At 39.5% G+C, this 18,912-nt stretch overlaps 1 protein-coding gene across 1 annotated transcript in view; it reads right to left on the bottom strand.

The window, feature by feature from the left end:
- clcn2a (chloride channel, voltage-sensitive 2a) overlaps positions 1 to 18,912 on the bottom strand; it is a 159,553-nt gene that overhangs the window by 93,337 nt on the left and 47,304 nt on the right. Inside the window, exon 2 of the mRNA XM_076294381.1 lies at positions 10,608 to 10,761. Within this exon, the coding sequence (XP_076150496.1) occupies positions 10,608 to 10,761 (154 nt within the window). The remainder of the gene's footprint in view (positions 1 to 10,607; positions 10,762 to 18,912) is intronic.

Below are 18,912 nucleotides of genomic sequence, written 5' to 3'. Positions count from 1 at the left end.
AGAAATCCAGCATACTGTTGCACTGGGCTAAATGGGGGTGCTGCGTCCCCATGTTGAACACTCGTTCTCCCACACTTTCCTGCAAACTTGTCCGACTTAGCTACAGTAACTATGGGACTGACAATGGGAGGAGGGGCTTGGGATCGGTCAATTGTCCCAGAATTTCCAAACGTTTTCAGGTGTTCTCTTTCAGGAAAGCCCTTCATTTTATTGTCAAATGTATACTTGGAGTTTTTCTTGTGTGTTTACCAATACACATTTTCACCATGTGAATGTGACTGGCAAAGATGTAGTATTGACAGTGGCTTAGTGGGATAATGCCTTGTACTGGTCATCCTTATGTTGAGTGTTCAAATCCCACCTGAAGCATTAGTGTTAAAATACTGTTGGGTTGTGGAGGTTAGCATACTAGAATAGAATGCTGTTGGGTTGTGGAGGTTAGCACACTATAACATTACAGCATTACAGCTACTTGTCAATATGGACTTGTAGTGCAAGGCAAGTATAACTGTATAATTATACGCTGTTTATCTTATTGACTCCGACACAGAACCCACCACCACAAATACAATTCAATTCTGTGGGAAACACTGCCTTCCATTATCAAACCCTTCATCTTATCCACAACAAATAAATAGTCCTGTAGAATCAAGTATTGTTAGAATACTGTTGGGTTGTGGAGGTTAGCACACTATAATGTTACAGCACAGGGTAATCCTAATTTTATGCATCAAATTTATTCCAATCCAACTCAAAAGTTTTGAACGACACAAAGTGAAGGTTTTATCCAGATCAAAACCAAGAATAGATTATGTGATCTAATCCAATTTCAGTATCCTTGTTTCCCTTTGAACAACCCATTTTCAAGATTTGATCCAATCCGATAGCTGAAATCCGGTAACTGAAATCCGATAACCGAAATCCGATCACGTTTCTTTTGAACAATTGTGCCCAAACAATCAAAGCATATGTAAAACTAAAAAGCTATGCTATCATGTTCGTTTTGCTCGGACCCCGTAAATCACCGCTTGCGGTTATATTTATTATTATTCCTGTAAGCCCGATTTTGGGCCAGCTCCTGCTCCTAGACCTTTTGAGATATCACCACCGATCCAACTCTGGGACGTCCGGCCGGAACCGGTGTAGTGCGGAAATTGAAAATGATGTCACTGACCCTTGTCATTCTTCCGCCATATTGGATTGAATAGAAAGCGAAACTAAAGTTTCACAGGTCACAAATTTGGTCCGAACTTCACGAAACTTGATGTACATGATCCTTGGACCAAGCCTCACAAAAGTTACTGGAAGGATTTTTGATTTTCAGAAGCGTTTGCCCGTCACAGCCAAACGAAATCGGCGGCGAAGCTCCGAAACAGGAAGTCGTCCATATCTCAGGAACACTGTCACATATCGATACCAAATTTTGTATATGAACTGGGGACTCCAGTGTGAGGGTGCATAAGCTAAAAAAAAAAAAGAAATATTCCAAAAGTTTCCATCATTTGGCAAACCAACCACAGGTATTTGGTAACTCACACCATTCACTTTTCACTATTCACCTTCTATCACAATGCCTTCCATGTATGCACAATGTCTCTGGGCAGTCACAATGTCTCCAGGCATCCTTGCCCAATCATGAAATCCTTGCTCTGCCATGGGATAGTATGGACTTACGAACTGAAATAGCAAGGAGAACAGTAGCTATATATAGCTTACATAATAGAGTTGTTTTCACATTGACGGTATTCAAATTACATTTTTCATTATTGTTACATATCATGATGGGAGAGTATTATTAAAAATGTTACAAGTATGCAAATGCATATGTTTACGGGCATTTAGGTTTTACTGTGTTGTTTTGTTGTAAAGACATGCAAGGCATTCTGGGCCATGTAATAGACAAAGCAGTGGTCGGCAGCGTTAACTTCCTGTATTAATATGAATAGGTGTTTCTGTAAACCTAGGGACAATAAACAGCTATCTCTGTTACAAAAACGAGCTGGTAATCGCCATTGAAGAGGGAACTATGATAAAAAGATTGTTTTCCTAAAAGCATGGAGTTGACGAAAGAATAAACAAGCGTCACGTTAATGTTAAATAGCCTACCTATCTGAACGCTAGGTGGCAGCGTTGTATTACATTTCACTAGTGTAGCCTACTTGAAATACAGTGTGATATTCACAAGTAAGGAAGGTGCAAATATTATGTAATTTATCATGGGAAATTATTGGAAATGTTATTTCTTGTTTATCCTAATTGCAAACCACACACATCCATTCGGAATCACACGTAGGCTACACATTTAATACTGAAAGACTATCATTTCGTTTATTTGATGTCGCCTAGCAACACAGCCTTCAGAGCAAAGATTCTAGAACAGGGCTTCAGAGAGACACGTTTTGAGTTTGTGGCCAAGAACCTAAAATATCGGTTTCCATGTGCTGGATGGTGTGCGTCCTTTATGAAAGTAAGTGTTTTATACAGTTAACGTTACAGACATAATAAGTCATGTTGTAGTGGTCAACATAAATGTGCCCCTTCTGTTATTAGAATGCTAAGCGGAGAAGCATGCTAAGCAGAGATTTAGTATCATTAATTTTTTGTGTGGCTAGCTATAGGGAGGAGATGTATGTTGCTAATTGGGATTTATGTTGTTTAGGTAATGCCATGGTCATTTGATATGAGATGCTTGCACTCGTAACTTCGTCACGTGTAACTTTAGGACTGCTATTTTTTTTTACTAACAGTAATTCACGAAGCACTTTAGCCCTAAAAGTAGCACCTACGTCTGTGACAGCTTAAAAGAAGTGGCAAGGACTCCTAACGCGATGTTTTGAAATGCGTCTACTATTGTCTACAGGAGCTTCCAATCGCGAGGGAACTTGCATTGTAGGCATAACTAAGGGATGCAATAACACCACCAACAACCAAAACTAGCCTACTCATTGTCAACATGTACATGAAATGTAACGTTTCATGTGAATCAAATTAAAATGTTTTCTTTGCAAACGTAGGCATAGGCGTATGGTGACAGATTAATTTAATAATGCTGCTGTGTGAATCACGGTGAATGAAGTGGCCACTTCTTAATGGGACCCACTGTATGGAAGTGGGCTAAGTAAAATAGAGATGTTTTACAGTTTTTCTCAGTCGCTTTGGTGCTTTTTTCAGATCAGAATGAAAATTCTCATAACTATTAGTTCAACCACAACATTTAGTCATTTGTGCACATCAGAGTAGCAAATTATCCTTCCTCTGAACAAATTGCAAATGCTTTTGGACATGTATCAGTTGCTTTCATACAATTATCTGCTGTTTTTAAACATTATCATTTGCTTATGTCATGTCAGTCAAAATGAACTATACTTATGGATACTGAATAGTCGTTCCCTATAAAACTAATAGTCTTCATTTCATTGCTTGGGTCATTACATACAAAATTGGTGAACTAGTTATCAAATTCTGTCAAAATGCTGTAGAATTGCAAAGAGCATACAGTAAAAATGTACGTATTCAGTGTCTTGTACTCACTTACTTCCCTAACTACAGCAATGTGTAACTTTACTGTAGTTTTCAAATGGCTGTACAAGTACTGTATAGTGCTGTCTTGAGCATGTTCAGGTAGCGTCACAGAGTTCTGACCTTTTTTTTGCATTGGAAAACACTGAGAGAACTGTCATAATGAAAACATGACAAAGCCATTTGACTATCTTGTTTATAAACGATGGTGTCAAGACTTCTCATTTTGATGACACTGACAGTTTCATTGACATGAATACGTGCTTTTGAGGAATGGACTATCCATTTTGAGCAAGGGACGCACTTTTGCAGGTCATCCACTAGGTTTTGCAGTTTGCACTAATTGTTTTGAGAAATGCACTAACTGCTGTGCAAATGTTAATAGTGATGTGAGAATAGCACCAAAGCGACTGAGAAAAACTGTAAATAAGATAAGGTTAATCAGAATTCTACGATATGCCCGCTTGACAACGGCTTGACAACAGCAGAGATAGAACTGGCCTTTGGCCATAGCAACCATCCATTTAGAACAACTGGCCTTCATAGCAACCAAAGATCTGAGCTGTGTTGCAATGTGAGGCAAAGTATAGAAAGGTGATGAAACATACAGAGACAGGTCAAGAACTATAGTGCAGTGTAGACAGTAGTATACAGTTGATTTACAGAACGTGGTTTAGAGTAATATGAATTAAATATAAATATGTACAGTGTATTAGCAGTTATCTCATACAATAAGTAGAATAATGTAGGCTATGTAGATGTAGCAGTAACATTATAATAGTAGAAATAATAATATAGATATATGCAGTGTATTAACAGAATATAATAAAACAGAATAAATATGGATATTCAATATGACAAATATATAACAGATATGTACATAACATACAGCTATGTGCAGTGTGGAAACAGTGTCATTGTAGTGCAGAAACAACATTATAAGAGTAGTAAGAATAAGTCTATGTGCAGGATGAATAGTATAAAGATCAGTAGAATAACTATGTATAAATGTAATTACAGTAGGCCTATGTACATTTGTAAATAAATAAAAAACTATGGGTGAGAGGGATAAATTAATTTCATTTAATCGTAAAAGTAAATTGTATTCAATTAAATTGCAATTAAAAATCTTTCCAGTAGGCTTTAATGTCACGCAAAAAGTACAACCAAAGCTGAGCTTGATCAACTAGAACGTCTAAAGAACCAGAACTTGAGTGTAGTTTTTTGCTGGGTCCCAGGCCATGTTGGTCTGAGGGGAAATGAGAAAGCGGACAGTGCTGCTAAGCAAGCACTCAATGAAGAAGTCACAGAATGTCAAATCCCTGCCCCAGACCTTAAACCTATACTGAACTCTTACATCTCAGATAAGTGGCAATCTGAATGGGATTAATGTACCAACAACAAGCAAGGAATGTGAATTTTGGCACATTTTCATGATCCACTGGGTCGTTATGGGCCACACAAAATACGGTGTTGCTAAAATTACTCCTATTGTGGCTATTAGAGACATGCGTTCATGAGTGTCCAGCTACATTCAATGAGTTAAGTAAAATACATTCACACACACAAAAAAACATCACTAATGTTGTGGACATTCCTTTATTCTGAGATACATCAATAGGCTCTCAAAACAATCCCAAACAGACATAAGGTCTTTATAGAGCAAATCCATATAGATTATTTGTCAAATAAACCAGTAAAACAGAATTAGGGGATGGAATATATAACATTCACACTCATAGCTCATATTTTTAAAATAAATCAGTGAAAAAGTATCCTGACAAACAAGCAGCATTTTAATGCCTTAGTCATATTTCATAATTTCTAATTTTTCTCTAGGTTACCTGATAGCCCAGTTTGAGAGGTGCAAGACGCGTGACATAATTTATTTTTGCAGCCAATCACTGCTGTTGTTTTATTTTATTGATTTGATTTTAGTCATAGAAGCTAAATTCGAAGGCAGGCCACAGGTAAAATCCAACGAACCGCATTGCAAGGCAATAGTTGAATAGAGCTTTTGAGGTATTGCCACTGCTCCAACACTGAAAGGCACTGTTAGAATGCTTGGATCAAGCCAGGTTCAGCATAGCGTATGTCACTGTCTGCTCACGTTGGTGACCGGACCAGGGCAAGCACACTTTCGCAGTTTCCGCCGGAAATGCAGTCTAGTTTAAAACAGTCAGTAGATTGTGGTGCCCTCAAGGTGTCAGTGAGGGCATTCCAGACATGGGGCAGCAGCACAGAAGGCCCTATCTCCCATGGTCCTGAGTCTGGTTCTGGGTATGTGGAGGAGGTTTGAGTGAGTTCAGCGGAGGGACCGTGTTGTGTTGTTTCTTTCCGCACTCACATCAGGATCCTAGCTGCAGAGTTTTGGATGTACTGAAGCCTCTGCAGACTCTTGCTAGGGATCCCAATGAGAAGATCCACAGTTCCATCATGAGGTGTCGTGGGCCTAACTTAACGAGACATCGGTGAATGAGGGTGGCCACTTGATAACCCTTATGACATGCCGCATACTATATACTGCTGTTGGATGGGCCATTTGTCTTGTGTTTGTGACCATTTGTTGGCAGATTTGTGGGTAGCGTTAGCCTAGAAATCTAGACGCACCCTAGCGCACCCCCTTACATTTGCTGCCAGGGCTAGTCTAGCAACTCTCCGTTGGCTTGTGAGCTCGAAAAATTAAACTTCTATCAGGCCAATCAAATCGTGTATAGAGTCGTTAGGCGGGCTTAACATAATGATTGATGGCAGAGTTGCAACGGTTTGGCTTGAATTCCATGCTACTTGAAAACAAATAAGATGGATGTTGCTGTTGGCGAACAGTGTGACACGAGTTAAGCTTTTATTAAGTTGGCAAAAGTTTGAACTAGCCAACTAGCTCCGCTGGTGGGAAACGCATGGGACTCATATCGCTGTCCTATTGCGTGATGAGGGAATTTGAAAGACAACCGATTATCCCGCCCCTCGGACTGAGCACTGCGAACGGTGAGTCCCCAGACCCTACATTTTAATGTGGGTCTGGCTCGTCAGGCTAGGGTAGCGTGCTTCTTAAAGTTAATTTGAGTATGGGCTTCTGAATGTGTTTTTACCTTGGATTTTGGCACAAGGGATTTTAACATCTAATCCTGTGTATTAATGTAAAGTCCGGCCAGGATATTGCCATTTAAAAAGTGAAGTTGCAGCCCTCAACTGATGTTGATGTTGTGTTTTGTCATGTCATGTTGTGTTTTGGCCTAATGCCCCACCCTCTACCTATCTACTAATCACAAAGTCAATAGTGTTTTGGCATCCGGGTTGGCAACCTCGAGTCAGGGGGGAGTGGGAGGGGATACACCGCTCTACAGTAATTTGAAAGATTGCAGTACCAGTTTTGGCCACAATCTTACATATGGTAAAAGTAAACATCATTACTGTAAACAAAGTCTGCCTCAAATTTGCTTATGAACAGGTTCGCATAATTGGGGGCGAATGGCGAGCCCATTGCCGTACCCTTGATTTGATGGTAAAAAGCATTCTCAAATTTGAAGTAATTCATAGTAAGTACTAAATGTGCCAAATCCCACAAGAATTTAGTCGGTGGCTCATCAGTCTCTCTGGACTCTGAGTAATGTTTCAAAGCACATAAGCCAAGATCGTGTGGAATATTAGTGTACAAACTGGTTACATCCATAGTGTATAATAGATCTTTCTGTGAAACATGCACGCTCAGTAATTTATTCAGAAAATCAGTAGTGTCTCTCAGGTAAGAACGCAATGTCCAGACCATTGGTTTAATGTACCAATCTACATATTGCGAAATGTGTTCTGTTAGAGATTGGCAGCCAGCCACAATTGGACTTCTTGGGAATGATTGGGAATTGGGAATTGAACATTGGGAATGGTATCAGCACATTTCTTATGGATTTTCGGCAACGTGTAGAACAATTCATCATTGGTAATCTGATTCTCAGATTTAGCATTATTAAGAGTTCTCTTTATCATACTGGAGAAACGACTAGTAGGATCACGAGCAAGGGGGGAATAGAAATCACGGTTGGCGAGCTGGTTCAGAATCTCCTTGCGGTATAGGTCCTTATCCTGTATGACAATTGCGTCACCTTTATCAGCAGGTTTAATCACAATGGAATCATCATTATTAAGGGCCTGCAAGGCTTCAAGTATTCTCTGATAGAGAGATTCGGATAGAAATGTTGGTTTCTTCTAGTCATAAAGAGGTTAAATACCTCCTGATCCACTTTACGGCAAAAAGTCTGGACCGAAGGATTGTAAACAGGAGGCATAAATGTGCTTTTCGGTCGAAAATGGCTTTTCACCGAGTCTTCAATAGGTTAAGATACAATTGGGGCACTGATAGGAAGTCACTTTTAAAGAAAAAAGAATCCAATTAGGAGGATTGCATTATTCTGTCCACCACTTATTCCCCCTTCTCCAGAGACATTAAGTCTATAGTTAATAAACATTGGTACATTTTATCTAGTGACAGTGACAAAGTCAGAACTTTCAGAGACCCCCTCTTTTTGCTCACGAAACATTTAAAAATGTGAGAGACACACTGGTAACAGCAGATTCTTCTACTCCTTCTACCAATTGGCTCACTACACTTGATCCTGGAAACTTTTCATGCAGAAATTGTGTGAATTGTAATGCTATGATCAGAGGTAACTCCTTTCTACACCCGCGCACAGGGAAAACTTTTTCTGTAAGAGGAAGAATATCTTGTCGCATGACTTTCGTTGTTTATTTATTGAAGTGCCCATGCAGTTTCTGTTATGTAGGCAAAACCAAAAGAGAATTAAGAATAAGGATTAATGAACATAAAAGCAATATCAGGAACCATGATGTGAAATTGTCTATAGCTAGGCATTTTAACGCATTTGGGCATGAAGTCTGCACTTTAAAATCCAGGGCATTGAGGCAGTAAAACAACTCAAGAGGGGTGGGGACAGAGGGCCAGATGTACTAACACTTTTGCGCCCACTTCAGGCGTATTTGTTTCGCAATGTGCGTGTAAAATCATTGCGAGGTATGTACAAACAGGCCGCAATGATGTAAAAGCGCAAACTGCCTGTCACGGGAGCTGAAAGTGGCAGATTGCGTTTTTCATGTCATGCATTCATGGGAGGATCCAGGGGAAAGTGGGAGTTTAGCTTAAAAAGATGGGAGGGAAAGAGTAAATAGCGCCTAATTATGTATTCCGCGGTATGTACAAAGACTGCTCCTAAAAAGCCCACGTCTGTTCTGCGCCTAAATACTTCTGCCTTGTAAAAGCAGTTCATCCAAATTGCAGTTCAATGCGTCAATAAGAGAACCTTTCAAAGACAACAGAATCGCTATTTAGAGCCCCAGTTTTGTAAGTCTTTGTACTATCAAAAGCAACATTAACTTTCGTTGGCCTTGAATGTCTTACTTTCACTTTCACGTCATTCACTTAAACTTTCCTGCTAGATTTGACCAATTCTTCCATAGCCTACGTGCACAAGTAGTTTGAGTAGAACTACTGATGTTTATTATCTCCCTGCTTGTTGACATCTCATGTATGGTATTACTTTATGATCGCTAAACATTTGATTCTTTTTAAAGTTGTCATCAGTTAACTTCATTCAACTGCGCTTGTATGTAGGCGCTGCCATTCAGTTGTGGACGTTCGTAAATTGCGTTTATGGGCAGAGAAAGACAGAGAAAGGTGCAGTTTACACTAAGGGTTGAACGATTGATAAATACGACGGAAACTTGGGTCTGACATCGTTCGCAATCTGCGGTTTGTCCATGACGCTGATAACGCTACAGTACGTTTGCAAATGTACGTACATCTGGCCCAGAGAGCACTACCTCCTCCAGCGAGAGGCCTTCTGGATTCACTTACTAGACACAGTACACCCCAATGGCCTTAATGAGGAGTTAGTATTAAATTGCTTTCTCTGAACTCTTATGGATTGGTACGTGGGAAATATGGGGTCGCTGGTACACCTGTAAATAAATTTTTTGTTTTTTGTTTTATTTTTTTATTTTTATTATCATGATCTGTATTCTTTTCTTTTCCTTCACTTTGGTGAGTGACTCAGGTAATATGCAACTGTGGATCTTTTTTGAAATAGTTGTTTGCCTTTATTAATGGCTTGCCATGATTTTGTGTGTGGTCTTACTGGGCGTACCCAAGGGTGCGGTTAATCAGATTCTGTCATGTAATCCACCTGTGTCTGTTGTGGTCTTGTTACACTGAAGACGGCTTGACGCCGAAACGCGTCTGTAGTCAAGGGCATGGTGCAATAAATCCTTGTGTGCATGGTGCTATAAAGTACTTGTGTGAGCGCGCCTTTATTGTTGAAACAAAGATTGAATTTCCCCAAGTATCTATCTGAAGCCAGATATTGAACTTTTCAGGTTACTACATGCTAGCCCAGCTCCTTTTTCACCACACTACCACCGCCGCCAGGCTGAGTGTTGTGTTTGGTCATCCTGTTTTTTAAGATCTGATGAAAGCCACAGGACGACACGTTATTGCTCAATAAATGATACTGATATGGAGTCAGAATGTGTGACATCTTACTACCCTTTCACAACACCCGTGCCAACCATCCTCCCGTCAGGCTATAAAGCCTGCCTCATGCCAGAGAAGCGGTTACAACTGTTTCCTGCCATTGATGTTGTAAACTGACCTAACTGAGAGGGGGACAAAAACACTTAATTTATCCTTCATCACAAATGCAACAGGTAAGAAAAAGATTTGAGATGAACCGATGTTTTAGATCAGGCACCTTCTTCACAAAGTAAGATGCTTGAGGGGAAATATTAGCAAGCCATTTACGTGGCAAGGATGTTTTCACTTCCGACGGGGACAACCCAACGCTGCCTGCCACCAATGAGATAAGCTATGCTTTTCGGCAGTCTCCCTATCAACTCCCTCACATATCCTTCTGTGTTAACGATGCCTTTTACACTGTCTTTAAAAAAAGGGTGTTACTATTTTTCAAGCAATATTACACAATGCTACACCCCCGCCCCTTTTCCCATTCCCTCTATCCATTACTCTTTCTCCTTCTTTCGCCTGCCTGCGTTCTTGAGGCTCGGCCTTCTATACTGCTCACCATGGCACTTGGTGCACGCGTCCTTCTCGTCCTCGAGCGGCTCCGGGGTCTGTCCACGCACGCTGGCCGAGCGACGCAGACCCGAGTCCTCCCGCAGGCGAGCCGCCTCCTCTTTAGCATAGGCGCCCAGCTCCTGGGTATATCTCCCATACATCTGAGGGGGAAAGAGAAGAGGTGGGCATGAATAAATCACACGTGGGTCTGCTCTCTTCTTCCCTTTCTTTGTGAGTGAATGGAGAGTGACTGGAATGATAAGACCACCATGTTATACTTGCTGCAGTGATGGTGTCAGTGTCAGCACAGCAATATACCCACAGTGGAGTTCCTTGAAAAACAATAAAAAATACAATGGCGAAAATATAAATATTTCCTGGACCATTTCCCATCAGTGAGATACAGAATTAAACTGCCCGATGAGGGAATGGACTTGTATATTTGTGTGTGTGTGTGTGTGTGTTTTGTGTTTGTGTATGTGTGTTTAAGTCTTGTTGTAAACCTTGAATGTGCACCTTGTTGCACACTGGCAAAATCCTGAGGTCAATTTCTGCAGTGTCAGTGTTGGGTGAAGTGGAACTGACACAACAAAGGCGATCAGACACAGCTGACCACCCTCAGAGCAACAATACCAAATAAGGTTCATCTACCCAAAGGAAAGGACAATCCATTTAAATCATTCAGCAGGTGTTGTTATGTTACTACTGATGGATATTTGTGCATTAGCATGCAAGAGTATGCTCAACAGATGTTGTGATGAACAAACCAAACTACTGCGTATTAAAGGCATTTTGATAGGTAATGATAAGTGACAAAATTAGCATAGCAAGTGGATTTACATTTTTGAGCTGATATGAATAATTAGCTGAAAGCATTTTTAGGATCACAGACAAGATTACACATACCACTTTACTAGCTCTTGTCATGCATATCATGAAACTACATGCACCACACCCCTCAGTCAGATTCCCACAGCAAAGGGAGAATTAAAGGAAGGATGTAAACAAGATAATAATCAGGACTGTTGCAGTGGGCCAACTCTTTTCTAGACATAGTTATGATGGAGAGATATGTGGCTCGGGTACATGGAGCTAGTCAGAAAACTCTATGTTCATTGGATGAAGCGGTTAAAGAGTGCAGCATTAATGTATTTGACTAATTCTTATCATGTCTGTATTATATTTGTGTTTTTGTATTGTTTCCTTTTTATTTCTTGGGAAGTTGGTAATAGGGTCACCATGGGTTTGAGTAAGGTGGGGATGTTTATTCTGTTTCTGTGATGTAAGGTTTTGTGATGTTTTAAAACCTGTACTATCATTGAATTTCTACCTGTATATTGTTAATAAATAAATGTATCCAAAACTACCACTTTTGTTTACCACTGCACATGTAGTTTGTTTTGTGATGTTTTAAAACCTGTACTATCCTTGAACTTCTACCTGTATTGTTAACAAAAAAATGATAAAAAAAAAAAAAGAATATAATAATCAGGCAGACATTCATTTTGCCAACCAGGAGTCCCATCCTATTCTATAGATCAGTGGTTCTCAAATGGGGTACGCGTACCACTGGGGGTACGTGAAGGCACTCCAGGGGGTACGTGAAATGTTTAAATATACATACATATATTGATATTTATCAGTTCCAACGTTTAATAAATTAGACACTGTTTTAAGTCTTTTTTTCTCAACTAAAAATGCTTTGCGCTGGTTAGGGGGTACTTGGCTGAAAAAATATTTCACAGTGAGAACCACTATTATAGATCATTTCATGTGTGTATGTATTTACTCAACTAGATGTTATATATATATATATATCACAGTTTCCGCTAGAAAAAAATGGTGCCGGAGGTTTCGTTTTCCGGACATTTTGATGACACTTTGCTTAATCACCCCTAAGCGTGCTTAATCACCCCTAATGTTATTTAGTATAATTTGTATTTTAGTATATTCTTTATCTTCTACTGTCCTTATTGCTTAGTTATGTTTTTTTTAGGGCTGTCAAAATAACTGATTAATTTCGATTAATTAATTTGAGAAAAAAATAACTGATTAAAAAAATTAGTTCAGATTAATCGATTCCGTATGGCCTTTGACCCCGAGCTGTTCTAGTCAGTAAAAATTAGACTGTAAAATGAAGGAGAGAGAAGAAAACGTGCTGCCTGGATCATTGATTGGAACATTTACTTTTAAAAAACGGCCTGATGGTGTTGATAAAAAATAAAGTGTTGAAAATAAAGTCCTCTGCAATGTCTGCATTTGCATATCACCGGAGTTCATCAACTCTATAGTCGCACATCAATGCAAAGAAATAAGTGTTGACAGGGTAGTGTTAATTTATTTTCATTGTGTCCCCTAGGTTATATCTGTGGCCTGAAATGCCTTGTATGTGAAAAAAAAAACTTCTTCCCGAAGCACTTTTGAATTTATTTCCTCAACATATTAGGTCATATCATAGATTATTATGGCAATTATTTGAACAGTGAAAATAATAATAAAAGAGTCTTTGAACTTTAATGTCACTAATGCTGATTATTCAATGATTCATTTGAATTTAAATATTTAAAATACTTTCACAGCAAAAATGATATATGCGATTAATTTAGATTAATTAATCACAGAGTATGTAATTAATTATATTATTTTTTTTAATCGATTGACAGCCCTAGTTTTTTTATATTATATACTTTTATTACTTTTTCTGCTGTTAGTGAATGTTGTGTGTGATGTCTGTATACTGTGACCTTGAATTTCCCCTTGGGTAAAGTATCTATAAACTAGATGTACCACATAGCGGTACAAAATATGACCACCGCTCAGTCCTGTACATCCGTTCCGCGAAAATAAATCACACTTCAATTTGTCTCCATATTTTACTCCATCCCCCACTCTTGAAACTTTTGTGTATGCTTGTTTGGCATGCCTGAGTGTGTGTGTGCGGCTGCACAGAAAGTAGCCTACTGGTGCTGAAAAGGTGAATAGATTGTAGAATAGCCAAAGAAGATGTAGCATTGTTATAAAACCTTTAAAAACTCTAAACAATCACAAGTAGGGCAGTTCATCACAGTTCATCCATTGCAACTGGATTGATGAAAGGTCACTTACACCTGTAGGCTACATTGTATTTGGGAAAAGCAAAAGGTATCAGCATAATGTTATTTATTTATTTATTTATTTATAAACAAAAACATCTCTGCCTTCAGTTCCATGCCGTTTTCAACAGCTATCAAAAACAAAGGTCATTTTTGGATGGATGGATTTTTTGTGAATGTTTCTTCTTCTACATAAGATTTTAGTCATCTTTAGTTCATGTAATACTTTATTGTCAATGCACAAATTAAGTAACAGTAGTCTGAAATGTTATTGTTAATGCACAAATTAAGTAACAGTAGTCTGAAACGAAATGCTGTATTACATCTAACCAGTGGTGCAAATAACTGACATGTCCAAATAGGCCTTGATGAAATGCGTCGCTAGACTGTTCATACACATTTTAACGGGCCAAAGTTGAAGAGCTGTTGTCCGTTATTGTTCGTGCAAATATAGGCTGATTCATGTTCCCTTGCATTGTGTAACTGCAGGTCCATGGCTAGTCTGGCTTTCACCAGACCAAGCACAATCTTTTAAGAAATCAAAAAATAAATAGCGGGCAGATCAGGATGGGTTCACCCAGCCTAGTCCATAGGCACCCGATATTGTTTAATTTTCCGATTGAGATATCCACGCTCTGGCTATTCTAAATGCAAAAATGCATCAGGGAGTTATGACAAAACTGTAACTAACAAACTAGATCCTAATAGAAATCTGTTAGCCTCCCTAAGCTACAGGTAGGCTTATAAGGTAGGCCTATTTACAACATAAATTGTCAATATGCTATGCTGGCGACACAAATAAAATCTCCTTTGGAAACCAATGGCTTACGCCTTACAGTATCAAGCGGACTTAAACTGCCATATCGTGGCGAAAAGTTGTAATAAAATTCACGCAGCTCCATGAGTCAAGGAAAGCGCGAATCAAGTAGCCACTTCTAAATGGGACCCACTACACAGTAGCTTAAGGTGTGTTGCTAAAGCAGCCATAATCAAATGAAGGTGTCATTGTTTGGATACTTCACACACGTGCTTTTTAATTTCACAGACTACAACTACCAATCTGGAATCAAAGCACATTGATTCCCCTCTCACACCCTGCACGCACTTAAAACAAAATAAACAGGCGTCTCACGCATGTATTGGCAAAACTGTATCAGACCGGTGTAACGTTGGTAAATCTTCCATTGCACAGAATGATTTTTGTAGCACGTGCAACAAATGACAGTCGAAAGATACAATTACAGTGCTGCTATCAATTTGCTTGGTATAACCGCATTTATAGTTTTCTACAAATGCAATCAATCAAATGGGCCTCCATCACTCAACCAACGCTAACGGTAACATTACCTAGGTCCTTATTGATATTATAAAATTAACGTACCTGCAGTAAAAACCAAGCATGTCCGATAAACATCCTCAGATTTATTTCGGCTTCAAGAAGAAATGGGAATTACATTTCATGTGAACATCGTCCTATCCTTATTAGACGTTCTCTGCGGTAAACTACAGTCCTTGTAGGAAGCGTCCATTGTTTTTCCACTTTTAACTTCCAACAAAATTACGTCTCACTGCAACGATGCGCCATCTAGTGGACAAACGACTACTTATCGCCAATACTGGAAATGCAGCCATGATGATGATGATGAATATTTATTTTGGCTTTCTTTTAATCCTACTGAATTTGTAATTATGTATCGGCCGTTCTAACACCGATAGTATGTGGGTGCCTGTGTGTGTGTGCATGTGTATATGTGGGCACCGCCATCTACAGGCCAATGAGTGTACAGTCACTAAATGTACACATAACCTAATTTTTTTTAGACCCCCCCATGGATGAAATTCTACGAAACGTGGCATACCCCCAGAGAATGCCAGGTCAATCATACACATAAAATTTGGTGCAGTTCTGAACATCTTAACTGAAGATAGGGGCGATTAAAGCAGAATAATATAGCATTTTAATTTTTTACGGGGGGGGTGCAAATCACAAATGAGTGATTATGGGCCAGGTTGATGTGGGCCCTTGAGACCAACATATCATAAAAGATTCTTCATCCTCAGTGCCACGGTTCAGGTAGTTATTTAGGAAAAACTGCTTTTTTTGCGGTTCGGGGGGCCCAGCACGGGGGGGGGGGAGTGGCCCCCGGGGACGAAACAACATTTTTCCGTAAAAGTCTAGTGGGGCTACATACCCACCCAAATTTCATGTGCCCCGGTGGTTCGGTGTCCCGGGTATCGTTGACCAAAAATTCAGGAAGTAGATGACGGGGAAAAAAAAAAAAAACTTTGACAATCCCTAAGTGACCGCTTCGCTAGCTTCGCTAGCGGCGGTCATAATAAAGTATCTATCTATCTATCTATCTATCTATCTATCTATATGCCGGTCAAATATCCTATTATCGCTTCTTAATTAGTCAAGTTGAGAAAAACTGGAGACAGGCTCTGTAGCTTAAAGAATTACATAATTACAAAGCAGTAGTGGGCAGTCAGTACTCAAACATGGAGAGGGTGGTTCAGTGTGCATGGTGAGGTGCTCAAGAGAGTGAGTGTCATGGTGAAGGTGCAAAAAGTAGTCCAACAGTAGTCCTGTAGTTATGTGTGCATGGTAAGGTGCTCAAGAGAGTGAGTGTCATGGTGAAGGTGCAAAAAGTAGTCCAACAGTAGTCCAACAGTGCAACAGTGCAAGAATAAGGTCTAGAGACCAGCATAAATAATATGGACAAATAGGAGAGTAAAGTATAATGTAGACATAAGGTAATATAAAAAACTATGTCAGTTCAAGAACAGGTTATAGAGGTATACGGTTACAGCCATTCAGTATTGCAGCAGAAGCCATTGGTCATGTGTGCTAATATAGCATGAAAAACAGTGTAACAGTAAAACAGTAGTAAAAACATTAGGCTGTGGACATTAGTAAAACAGTAGTAAAACAGTAGTAAAGCAGTAGTGGGCAGTCAGTACTCAAACATGGAGAGGGTGGTTCAGTGATTCAACTGTTTCACTTGCGCAGATATGCACACACAAGAATGAGCGCTCACACCACTACCCCCTAATGCTATGCCTCTTTATTTGAAAACAATAAATTAATAAATATTTCCTATTCTGGAAAATGTTTAGTTTATTTTTCTTTCGGTCCGCTGTTCAATGATAGCCTACCATTTTATTGTGCCGCAAATTATCCGCGGACCAGCAATCTCCGAGGAGGCCCTAACCCTGCAGATCATAGACAGATAAAGCATATGCTTCTCACTTCCACGCTAACGAGTTTTGACTAAAAACGGTAACATCGAACTTTCTTAAAACACATCCGAATGACATGATTTGGATGTCAACTCAACGTATGTACTCCTAATCATCCGTAAATTGATCTAAAGTGCATTTTAGTGGATAATTCCTTTAAGCTCCTGTCTCTAAATAGTGTAGATAGGCCTACGTGTTATGTTGCTTGATTTTCTGTAATAAATGCAGCCTGTAGCCTAGGTTACTTCAGCAAACCCAGACCAGTTGTGGCATCAGTTTCGCTTTTAAAACGCAACAGTGAGAGGCTTTTTAGCGCCTTTTTAGGTCTCACTTATCAGGCTTGGAATTTCAACATTCTGGGGGCAAGGCCACTTGGCCTTCAGTTGGGCATATTTGGTGGAGGGCACAAAGGCCACATGTCAGGGCACTAAGGCCAACGTTAACTATTTTATAGTCACACACACACATGCACACACATTTTATAGTAGGCTATAAAAATGATCAAAGTTTTATTTAGCCATTCACTGCAGTAGACCTGCATCACTGTATGAAACATTACAAAAACATGAAACATGACACATTACATATAACTGTAAATCATCTGATCATCTTATATTTACAGATATCTAGGCTGTATTCAACATTTATTTGATATTTGGCCTGTTATGAAATCATGTATTGAACAATTTAAGCACAGCTCAGCTTTAAGAAAGTCAAATAGCCTAGATGCATGCTTAGCATTTTGTGATCATTAAGGCTACTTTCACAAACTCTTAGTCAGCTGTCCTCTGATTTACCGATATCTAGGCGACATTTGTAATATTTATTTTGTATTTGGCCGGTTATGAAATAATGTGGAACAATTTAAACACAGTGTAAAACTTAAAGCCCAAATTTGGAGACATCCATGTATGTTGAAATTTACTGCAAATTCAAAACGGGATTACTCTGGAACGGCTAACTGTACAGGGGACTGCTTTACACCTTTGTGTTCGGTAAGGTCTGCTGTTTATTCTGATATATGGTTTGTCGTGTGTTAAACGAGGGGTTCGTGAAGTATTCCGCCAAGATGAATTGGTAGGGAGATGGACGCAAAACCTTCAGTAGAATTTATGATTAAATTGAATGATATTATTTACTTTTCTCGCGAACCGTTCACCACAGCAATTAGCGGCTGACCTCGTTTAAAAGCTGAGAAAAAGCTCTTTCGTGTGATACTTGTGATGGCTGTGTGATGAGTAGGTTACTTCGCAAGTAGTTCAACTGCGAAGAATGGGTGAATTTGGACGCACTTTCTTTCTTGTGTTAACTTTCTCCACTGCGTAATTTGCGCTGTGAATGCTATTGTTTTGACAGGCCATAGGCTATATATAAAATATATATCGCTATTAGTAGGACGCAAAGCAGAATATTGAAAGAAGGGGGCACCAAGGCCACCGTGGCCTGTAAACCTCTGATTTTCAAAGGGGCGTCACGGCCAACGCAAGGGGCTACGACGGCCATGGCCGTCGTGGTCGCCGTGAAATTCCTACCCTGCTTATCATTGATGAGCACAGGAGCAGGCTGACACCTGAGCATGTTGAAATGATCACCTTTGTGAAGAAGAATCTCCCCATCATGCTCAGACTGCAGCCGGGGGAAACAGTAGAAATTGAAGGGAGTATGGAGATGGTAAAGTGAGTAAAGTAAAGTGTGGAGATAGCAATACTGTAGAAGGCGTGACAGTTATTTGGGTTGTTATAGCCAATTCAGTGTGTGTGTGGTAATGTGGATTATTTTCTACTCAGGTTTTGTGTGTGTTGCTTTTATATATAATTTTATATTGTTTACAATATTGTTTACACTGACGGCTTTTTTAAGCCTTGGTTTACACTCTTGAGCAGAGCACTGATGCCAATTCAGTTGTGGTTAATTGACTATTTATTTTCTACTCAGCTTTTCTGTGTGTTTTGCTTTTTTTATACAGTTTACAATATTGTT

The sequence above is a fragment of the Alosa pseudoharengus genome, unplaced genomic scaffold, assembly GCF_046254945.1.
Source record: "Alosa pseudoharengus isolate Yale_2024_CS ecotype anadromous, Long Island Sound unplaced genomic scaffold, YU_APseudo_1.1 YU_APseudo_1.1_scf_2, whole genome shotgun sequence".
In the NCBI taxonomy this organism is placed as follows: Eukaryota; Metazoa; Chordata; class Actinopteri; order Clupeiformes; family Clupeidae; genus Alosa; species Alosa pseudoharengus.
This window is presented reverse-complemented; position numbering and strand designations above follow the sequence as displayed.